The sequence below is a fragment of the Myotis lucifugus genome, unplaced genomic scaffold, assembly GCF_000147115.1.
Source record: "Myotis lucifugus unplaced genomic scaffold, Myoluc2.0 scaffold_203, whole genome shotgun sequence".
Lineage (NCBI taxonomy): Eukaryota > Metazoa > Chordata > Mammalia > Chiroptera > Vespertilionidae > Myotis > Myotis lucifugus.
Window position 1 is genome coordinate 951,339 of NW_005871251.1, and position 10,933 is coordinate 962,271.

The following is a 10,933-nucleotide window of genomic DNA, read 5'->3' on the forward strand; positions in this document are numbered from 1 at the left end:
GCCTTTCAATGTGGTTGTCTTCAAGGAGAACCACAGTGCCAGCTCAAAGGCAACCTTGCTGGAAGCCTGCCTGTTCCCCTAAACTGTGCTGGGACGGGGGAGGGGAGTTCCTTTTCTCCCTCCCCAAGCACTTCAACGCATCCCTATTTATAGTCCTAAGGCTATACTTTGTTGTTTTTCTTTCTTTCTGAGGAGAGGCATTTGTCTCATGCATCACCACATCCCCAGTATGAAGCCACAGCACCTGGCACATAATAGATGCTCCATAAATTGATTTTTGAATGAAATCTTTACAACACGGAAAGCACTATGCAGGCACTAGTAGAGGGTTACAAAGCTGCACCTCTGATCTTAATGGGGGCGGGGTGCACAAGACACAAACATTCATATATATGTTACACAAGGCAGTGAGATAACTTGAAGATAATGCTATGGACATTTAAGGAGAACATTTCTGACTTGCTGATGGCAAACATTATTTTTTTAAAAATATATTTTATTGATTTTTTACAGAGAGGAAGGGAGAGGAATAGAGGGTTAGAAACATCGATGAGAGAGAAACATCAATCAGCTGCCTCCTGCACATCTCCTACTGGGGATGTGCCCACAACCAAGGTACATGCCCTTGACCGGAATCGAACCTGGGACCCTTCAGTCCGCAGGCTGATGCTCTATCCACTGAGCCAAACCGGTTAGGGCAGGCAAACATTATTAAATGCCCTCCTTTCCACCTGGAAATAAACTCTTATCTGTTGACTATTTTCTTCATGGGTTTAGAAGTGTCTTTTATTGTGTGTCTTTTAGAAAGTACATGGGGGCATCTATATATATAAAACCCTAATATGCAAATAGACCAAACGACAGAAAAACTGAACAACCAGTCACTATGACATGTGCTGATCACCAGGGGGTGCAGCGGGATGCTGGAGCAGGTGAGCGGGGGCACCAGACCAAGGTGGGGCGCTGGTCACTGTCATTGGGGAAGGCCTCTGATGGTTACTGAAAATTCTTTGCTCCCGCACATGCTGCTGGCGCCAGCCCTGCTCGTACCCACTGCCAGTGCTGGAGCAGCCACTTGCACCTGCTGCTGGCGCTGGCCCCAATCGCTCTGCATAGTCAGTGGGTGGGAGTGGCGGCGGTGGGAGCAGGGCTGCTGGCAGACAGAGGACCAGGGGCCGCAGCTGGAGGGGCCAGGTGGGGGCACAGAGGATGGGCTGAGACCTGCCCCTGTGCCCACCGCAGCCTCACAGCCCACAGTTCCTTTCAAGGTGCACGAATTTGTGCACTGGGCCCCTAGTAAATACTAAAGAAAATAATGCCCATGTGACAGATATGGAAGGGCCTCTGGGTTGTGACTTCAGTGTCCAAGAGGTATGACTTAGGGTCAAGGGGTAAGGCTATACCTCCTGAGAGGAAGAGAAATGGAATACTCACGAGTGCTGGGACGTGGGAACAAGAATGCACCCAAACACGTAAACAGGATAGACAAATGATCTTCTTTCCATTGGGAGCATTTGGCCTAAAATCTGATTTGTGCCCAGGAACTGTCATTCCGATGTTCATACCTTTATAGTATTGATATTGCGTAGTTCCATAGGATAAGGATCTAGCACTGGAGTCTTTTGAATGGTGCAGAACAATGGCCCACAATGGTGGACTGGGCCAGCATCTATGAGCATCCCTGATTCTGCTTCTCATCCTAGGTGGCCTTAAATATCCCAAACTGAACAAATTGATGGTCCCCAGAGGGCAGGGGTAGAAAAGGGGAAGGGGATTAAGAAGTACAAACTTTGCCCTAGCTGGTTTGGCTCAGTGGATAGAGCGTCGGCCTGTGGACTGAAGGGCCCCAGGTTTGATTCCAGTCAAGGGCACATGCCCGGGTTTCGGGCACAATCCCCAGTAGGGGACATGCAGGAGGCAGCCTGATTCTCTCTCATCACTGCTGTTTCTATCTCTCTCCCTCTCCCTTCCTCTCTGAAATCAATAAAAAATATATTTTAAAAAAGTACAAACTTTGAATTATAAAATAAGTACAGCTTAGGAAACAGAATCAATAACATCATCATAATTATGGTGACAGATGGTTACTAGACTTATTGTGGTGATCCCTCTGCAAGGTATAGAAATGTTGAATCGCTAGGTTGTACACCTGAAACTGATATAATACTGTATGTCATTTATCATTAAAAATACATTATTAAAAAGAGAAATAATCCAAAGTGGAGTTTTCCACTATTTCTATAAAGTGGGGCATGGGAGAGCACGCTTGTTGTGGGGTTTACACAGAAAGGTAAGAGCTGGGAAGTGCCTCGTTGGTCAGCATGTAAATTAGTATAGGCTGACATATCATTTCCCTTTCTTCATTTTCATTATCAGAAAGGAAGTGGAGGAAGAGGAGAAGACTGAGCTTGAAAGAACATTCTGTCCAAATGCACCAGGTCCCGTGCTCTTTTTTAAACTCGAGATTCTTATTGTGTCCTTCACTTGGAATTAACCACTGCTTTGTGAGTTCTCAGCAGTTTCCCATGGCTTTTGCTTATTTCACTCTCCCTATCTGTGTTTTTGGTGCCTTCCTATGCTAGGCCACCAGAGGACAGGGGCTGTGTCTTTTTCTTCTCCTTCTCGTATTTATGGTGCTTTGGTGCATAATCTTTTTTATTTTGTTGCTTGTGAGGAACCATTATATTTATATATCACTTGTCAGTGGATGTACAGCTTCACATTTAATTTTGCTCTGGAAGAAATTTATCATTTTTATGTGTATGATGTTTTACAGTTTTGGTCTTTTTTTAATTTAAAAAATATATATTTTTATTGATTTCAGAGAGGGAGAGAGAGAAACATCAATGATAAGAGAGAATCATAGATCCGCTGCCTCCTGCAAGACACCCACTGAGGATTGAGCCAGCAACCCCCCCCCCCCGCCCCCCCGCCCGCGCCACACACACACAAGTGCCCTGATGGTGAATAGAACGGTGACCTTCTGGTTCATCGGTCAGTGCTCACCACTAAGCCACGCAGCCCGGCAGGGGGCTATGTCTTTTTGATGTTCAGGCCCCTTCAGCATCGAGCACAGTGCCTTGCATATAATAGGTGTGTCTTCTACAAATGCCGAGCAGGAATTCATGAATGAGTCCTTAGGAGGAAAGCAGTGAAGATGAAACAGTGCTCTCCCGGCGAGAACGGATCTTCCTCAGTTTATTGCAGATATAAATCAGCTCCGTCAGCATAAGTTGTGCTTCTACTAGTCCATGCTCACCAGGTGCAGGGAAGGATTTTGGCTGAGATTGAGAAATTCAATCCCTGCGAATAATAAAGTGGGAGGGGAACTGAAGGCTCAGAACCTCGAGGAGGAGGAGGGGGCGGAGTCACCGAAGTTGGAGCATTTCTGTCCAATCAAAGGAGCCGGTAGGAGCCGGAGGGGGAGACAAAGGGGGGAGCGGGAGATCGTGAATCCTGCCCAGTTACACAAGCCCGGCCTTCCGAACGGTAGCCTCTCGGCGCCGAGGTGTTTCCGTCCAGGGAGAGCGGTCGATCCCGAGGCCGGCTCCAGCAATGGCCTTCGCAAATCTGCAGAAAGTGCTCATCAGTGACAGCCTGGACCCTTGCTGCCGGAAGATCCTGCAAGATGGAGGGCTGCAGGTGGTGGAGAAGCAGAACCTGAGCAAAGAGGAGCTGATCGCCGAGCTGCAGGTAACGCGAGCGGGAGAGAGACAAGCGCTCGGTGGCATCCTCCTCGGAAACGGGCTGGCCGCGCCCGGGCCAGCGCGCCCCACCCCCACCCCCACCCCCACCCCCGTCCCGGGTATCGGTGGATCCTGGGGCCTCCAGATTCAAGGGTTGGGGGGAGGAGGGAGGAACACGCGGCGGTGAGCTGCAGGATGTAAACTTTCCGTGCAGTTTGCAACTGCGCGTATCGCGTTGGTTTGCCACCCGCGAGCAATGGGCCGTGCAGGCTCCGGCGGGATGCCAGCCCGGCCCCCAGCGCCTGGGCGCGCAGTGGCCCCGCGGGGTGGGGTGGGGGGAGGCGGCCAAAGTGGCTTCCCTGCGCCGGGACCCGCGATCCTCCCCGAACTGAGCCCTGGCTCGCCCTGCCGACTCCTGCCTGCCCTGGGGGGGCTCTGGCCGAGCCCCAGCCTGTCTCGTGGCAGCTGCAGCGACGGTAGCAAACGCACCCGCCTTTCGTCTGACGCAAGACTGCTGGGAGTTTTCACCGCCCCTCCGCCTCCTGGGATCTCGGAGGAAACGGGGGCGGGCGGGGGGCGCCCGAGCTCCTGGGCCGCCCACGCGGCTGGGGTCCAAGCTCCGTCTCCGCACGTGGCCCGGGCGGATGGCCTCACTGTGGCCTCCTCGCTGGTCAGGAACGGCCGGACTGGACCGGAATCGATCCCAGGCGCCCCCAGGCAATTGGTATTTCTTAGCAAATCGTTCCCAGGAACGTATCTCGGTTCGTTGGGAGATATAATGAGCACAATCGACTTCAGATCTTAATCTACCTTGGCGGTCAGGGTCCTGTGAGGGTTGGTGGCCGCGTCCAGTGGCTGTCATTTATTTTGTGAACTCTTCACTCCAGCGCCTGCACCCAGCACCCCGCTGTCTACCCCTCCCCCAACCTCTACCTGCCTCTGCGCGGATCCACCCCCTCCATCCTCGCTCCTCCCGGGGTCCTGCCATCAGAAGAGCAGGCGGCTGCTGTGTTCACGGTGCCGCCACCGCGTGGTCCTCACAGCTGCCTGTGCGGTTGTATCTGCTGTCGCGTTTCTCCGTGGACCCTCCCCCATATGCGGCGTCCGGGCGTCCACCGTTCTCGGGCTCAGAGAAGTTTCTGACCGCTCTGTGCCTTCAGGAAGCTTATAAGCTGATTAGGGAACCTGGCCAGACGGCGGCCGAGGCGACTGACTAGATGAGTGGTGAATGAGGGCGCCTAGCAGCCCAGCTCCCGCTGCAGAAGTGGGGAGCAGGGCTGATCGGCCTGGCCTGGGGGGTGGGGTGGGGTGCAAGGGCTCAGGACCTAATCCGAGGAGCAGGGTGGGTCCAGGTGGGAGGCAGGCGCCTCACACTCCCCACCTCCTCTTTTGTATGGATGGTGCCAATGACCTTGGCCCTGGGCAGTGGCCAGAAGGCAGTGGAGTGGCCTTCGGCCCAGCTCCAGACTCGCCAGATCACTGGAATGGGGAGCGTGGCCCTTTCTTGGGGCTTTGCAGCTTTCTTATGGAAATCAGAGATCCTATACCCCGCGAGAGGGGAGGGGGCCGGGGGCCAGGGAGGGGTAAATGTGGTGGGATTGGGAAGAACAGGAGGCCTCCCCGGGCGTTGGGAAGCCAGCCAGGTGGGAGCTAGGAGTGTGGAGTTGAAATCTGGAGGCCCTTTTGAAGGCGCTGGGAACTGGCAGGGCAGGAGGGGTGTTTCTTGGCTAGACTGGCAGGCATCCTGGGGCTGTTGGGAGCGCCGGCCTTCCTGCCTGCTTCTGTGAAGCGTTCAGCTGGGAGTGCTGGGGCGTCCTCTTGGCAGCCGACTGCACGGTGCCCTCCTCTCCGCTCTGTGCGCCTTTATTCTGCGTGGAGAGGCATCTGAGTTAGGGTCCCTGCCTCCCCCGTTTCCATCTTTGCAGCGTGGAAGGAACTCCAGCCCATCGCCTGAGCCAGGCCAGGCCTCCGTTCTCACTCCTTCGCATTCTGGGCAGGCACAGTGTGCCCTCGCGTACTCCCCCAGAACCGTCCTTTGCAGACTTGAAGCAAGTCACAGCTAGTCCATTGCTGGGTGAGGACGTCGCTTTAATGGGTCATGATTAGCATTTGAAAAACACACACGAAATAAGAACTATGCAGATAGTAAGGCTAATACTGTGTCGTGAAATTTGTTTCAGTTATGTGTGTAGTTGTGGGGTGTGTGTGGGATATGTGAGTTTAATATCACAACTTAATCATGTGTTTCTTAACTATGGGTCTTAGTAAAAAAAAATGTTTAGAAAACCGGCCTGGAATAACAAAGCATCTTTTTTTTGGAACTCACAAAACTCAAGACTGTGTACCCTCCTCTCTCAGCAGGTGCCACTTCTTTTTTGTTGTTGTTTAAATATGTTTTTATTGATTTCAGAGAGGAAGGGAGAGGGAGAGAGAAATGGAAACATCAATGATGAGAGAATCATTGATCGACTGCCTCCTATACGCCCCACACTGGGATTGAGCCTGCAACCTGGTCATATGCCCTGACTGTGAATGGACTCTTGACCTCCTGGTTCATAGGTGGACGGACGCTCAACCACTGAGCTACGCTGGCCGGGCTGGTGCCACTTCTTAAATCTAATATGCAGGAACATTTAAATCTTACCACGGATCAGTGGCTTTTTAACGTTGACCATGACCCACAATCAGAAAGTCATTTTACATCACAACTCAGTATACACATCTACACATGTAGACAGACACTTACTATAAAGTTGCATGAAATAACACCCATACCATATGTGATGCATTTACATATTTTCTTGCTTCATTAAATAGCATTGCTGGTCAGAATCCATTAGCCCCCAGGCTGGTAATGCATTTATACCTTTTGCTCATAATTGTAAGAAAGATAAAGAAGGAATTCAATGTTTTGTCCCTTACATTTTCCTCCTGCCATTTATTGCATAGATCTTCCTTTCCCCAGCAGTTTGAAACCTGCCTTTATTATTTTGTAAATCCCCACACGGGTCTGTTTGTCTAGTGCAGTGATGGCGAACCTATGACACGCGTGTCAGAGATGACACACAAACTCATTTTTTTGGTTGGTTTTTCTTTGTTAAATGGCATTTAAATATATGAAATAAATATCAAAAATAGAAGTCTTTGTTTTACTATGGTTGCAAATATCAAAAAATTTCTATATGTGACACGGCACCAGAGTTAAGTTAGGGTTTTTTTTTTTTTTTTTTTTAAATATATTTTTTATTGATTTTTTACAGAGAGGAAGGGAGAGAGATAGAGAGTTAGAAACATCGATGAGAGAGAAACATCGATCAGCTGCCTCCCGCACATCTCCTACTGGGGATGTGCCCGCAACCCAGGTACATGCCCCTGACTGGAATCGAACCCGGGACCCTTCAGTCCGCAGGCCGACGCTCCATCCACTGAGCCAAACCGGTTTCGGCTAAGTTAGGGTTTTTCAAAATGCTGACACGCCGAGCTCAAAAGGCTCGCCATCACTGGTCTAGTGCCTATTTGGCTGTGTTGATTGACTTGGCAATTTCTGAACCTTTCTTTTCTCCCGACGGCCTCCCAACTTGTTCTCCCTTTTCAGAAAACTCTTCAGAGCTCACACAAGTAAATCTTAAGCCTCTTATCACACCCAAGAGAAGGGATTTCTGATGCTGGATTTTCAGTCATGTGACCCGATCAAATATTTGGGGAAGGAGGGCGGGGGTGAGGAGAATGGTGAGGGTAGGTTTCGTCACTGGATTCATTTATTCAGCGGTGTCTTTTATTGAGTATCAGCTATTAAAATAATCTTTGCTTTAGGAACGGGTGAGAAAAGCAAACTGCAGGTCAGAGAGAGGACCTTTAAATGTGAAGCAGATGATAAAACAGGGGAGGTTCCGTGATGGAGTCCAGGGTTGCTGGCAAAGGTTTCATGGCAGGGAAGTTGTCTGCCTGGAAGAGTGGGTGGCGTGTGGCCAGGCAGGGGGATCCTTTTCTTTGGAGGCAAGTGCGGTGGACTTGGATGTGGGACAGACACAGTGTCCCCTTTCTGGCCGGGCATTGGCTGATGTTCACTCGGGGGGTATTCAGAGTACCAGGTGTTGGCCGGCAGCCCAGACAGGGTGGCTCCTGTCTGTTTCCTTAACCTTTCCATGCCTTGTACACGCCGAGGTCACACCATACACCCATACACGTGCAGTGGTGAGTTCTGGTGTGTTGTTGCTGTGAGCTCCTTGGGTGGGGCTGTGACTTGTGTTGACAGGTGTAGCATAATTCCAGATATATATATACCAGGCACCCCGGAGATGGAAAGAAGAAATGGAAGAAATGAGGCGGGGATGAGGAGGAGGGGACGTGGGCAGCTTTCATTTTGGGGGGGTGGGGGGGCTTCAGTTTCTCATCTGTGAAATGGGGTGAGACTAATGCTTCTTTGAATGTCACATTTTGAGGTTTTATTTCGGAACCACAGATAATAAAGTCACAGATAAGTAAAAGGGCTTGGGGTGCCCATGAGGGGTCTTGCATCAAACTCTCTGCCGTCAAGTGGAGAAAAGCCTCCTGAAACATCGGTGAAGCCTCCAGATCTAGAGACTTGGCTTGAAACCGCCCCCCCCCCCCGCCCCCCCCCCCGGCCGTGGAGGAACGTGGGGCTCTGCTCTCTCTCTGTGCACCTCGTCCTGACTTGTTCCTGGGCTCTGGGCTTGTGCACAGTGTTACAGTGGGGCCCTCGCCCTTGGAGCCAGGTGCCACTGGCCTTTCTTTCTCCAGAATCGAGGTGGATGTGGTGGGAAGGGAAGAAAGAAAGTTCTCGCGGGATCCAGCTGAGAGCTCCGCTGAGGAAAATGCAGAGACTCCCACTCATGGGAGTCCGAGCAGATGCGGGGGGGACCCGAGGGCCATCTGTTCTAACCCTCTCGTACGGACGGAGACCAGGGCTGGGTCGACATGACCAACCCAGCGCTGAGACCCAGCCTCCCGACGACTCCACGCCTGCTGCTTCCTCACCCACCTGGGCAGCCAGTGGGGCTGGGCCGGGTGCTTGTTCACTGGCTCTACTGCTTGCGGATGCTCATTGGGTGTTTGGGCAACAATATCCTTGTTGTGGGAAGATCCCCCAGGCGTCTGGATGAGCTATGAAGACCGCCTCGGGGTCTAGCTTAGCCGAGTGGCTATGCAGAGTGGCTAGGATGACTCTAGTACAGCGGTTCTCAACCTGTGGGTCGCCTAAGACCATCGGAAAACACATATATAATTACATATTGTTTTTGTGATGAATCACTATGCTTTCATTATGTTCAATTTGTAACAATGAAATTGGGGGTCACCACAGCATGAGGAACTGTATTAAAGGGTCGCGGCATGAGGAAGGTTGAGAACCACTGCTCTAGAAGGTCTCCGTTTTCACATATGTATGATTTTAGTCTAATGTTGCCTGGGTTTCTGAGCAATTTTGGACCCGTTTCATTGTTCTCTCCTTTCCCCTCTGGTCTCTGATTTTAAGAGATGCTTTCCTTTCAGCGGTTTTGTCTTTCATTCATTCACTTCATTCATTCATCCAGCCGACCACCATTTATTTATGGAGTGCCTTCCATGTGCCAGCCGAGGGGCTTCTCAGGGTCAGTGGAGGCAGGGATGTCCCTTGGTTATCAGACAGGGGGTCTTGACTTTGTGCAGGAAAAAATTCACAACACGAGCCCAGGTGAATGTTAGAGGACGTTTGTTAAAGCGGGGAATGGGGAAACAAGGAAAGGCTGGGGAAATGAACCTAGCGGTCCGCTTTGGCTCCCCAAGAAGCCAGGGAAAAGGCAGCCAACCACCGTCCATTGCTGCCCTGGTTGCAGGCCTCATGGGGTCCCTCAGAGTTTAGTTCCTGGGAGGGAGAGCATGAGCTGAATCTTCCTTTTTTTAAAAAAAAATATATATTTTTATTGATTTCAGAGAGGAAGGGAGAGGGAGAGATAGAAACATCAATGATGAGAGAATATTATTGATCAGCTGCCTCCTGCACACCCCCTGCTGGGGATCGGGCCTACAACCCAGGCACCTGCCCTTGACTGGAATCGAACCTGGGACCCTTCAGTCCGCAGGCCGATGCTCTATCCACTGAGCCAAACCAGCCAGGACTGGATCTTCCTTTTGAGGGTTTTTAAAGGCTGGGCATTTAGGTGAGGTCTTAGGGAAGGATCTCAATAGAATGTTCAGCTTTATGCTGATGTACCAAAATGGGATTTATTCTCTTAATTTGTCTGTCCTTGGGTGTGGTTGGCAAATGGCACTAATTGGATTTCTGCTCTCTCCCTGAGTAGGGTGATTTAAGCTATGGACCCTCTGGCTGGGGGGGAGAAATGCACACCATTTACTTTTTTTAAGTGTCCTTGGTTTCGGGAAGGTGGGATTTACTAGATGGCTGAAAACGACAGGTCTCAGTTTCCCTGTTCCGCCTGTCCTGGCTTACTGGCCTGTCTCACCTGAGCAGGGCCAGCGACCACACCAGGTGCTGCACCGGCCTGTCCCCCGCCCCCTCTCACGCTGTTGAGGCTGAAGCTCAGATTCAGAACTCCCCAGGGAAGGAGCTTGGATTTGAACCCAGACCTGACTGGGGGAGCCTCGCTGATGTGTAAACGGTGCCCCACGCCATTGCCTCCTTTTCCTTGAGGACACCCAGTCAGCCAGCACGTGGGAGCGCCCCCTGTGGGCAAGGAAGCTCTAGGCTCCGTGGACCCAGATGTTTCTTCTTCTGCCTCAGGACTGCGAAGGCCTTATCGTGCGCTCGGCCACCAAGGTGACGGCGGACGTCATCAACGCAGCAGAGAAGCTCCAGGTGGTGGGCAGGGCCGGCACCGGCGTGGACAACGTGGATCTGGAGGCCGCCACGAGGAAGGGCATCCTGGTCATGAAGTGAGTCGTGGAGGCCGGGGGAGGCTGTGGGGCTGGACCTCGAGGAGGGAGGGAGGTATCTACCTTAGGGAAAGCCAGGTCGGAGGTAAGGACTTCCAGGAGGAGGCGTGGTCGAGGCTGAGCCCAGGCGGTGGTCAGGGCTCACAGCTTCGCGGGGCCCACGGTTTGCCATTGAGCTTCTCTTTGTTAACTCCGTGCTTCACAAACCCACCCCTCAGGTGTCTGCTGGTCTGCAGCCCCGTGTGGGAGTCAGAAGGAAGTTAGTGAACTTATCTGTCCTCTCGGCTCCAGCTCTGCCCTTCCCCCTCCATTGTGCAGTCTGGAGCCAGTATTGTTAGCTCTGCTCTTATCTATAG

At 51.8% G+C, this 10,933-nt stretch overlaps 1 protein-coding gene across 1 annotated transcript in view; it reads left to right on the forward strand.

Annotated features, from left to right (window-relative positions):
- Positions 1-3,425: 3,425 nt before the first annotated feature.
- Positions 3,426-10,933, forward strand: part of PHGDH (phosphoglycerate dehydrogenase) — a 26,382-nt gene continuing 18,874 nt past the window's right edge. Inside the window, exons 1-2 of the mRNA XM_006097469.3 lie at positions 3,426-3,693; positions 10,426-10,577. Of these exons, the coding sequence (XP_006097531.1) occupies positions 3,556-3,693; positions 10,426-10,577 (290 nt within the window). The 5' untranslated portion in view covers positions 3,426-3,555. The remainder of the gene's footprint in view (positions 3,694-10,425; positions 10,578-10,933) is intronic.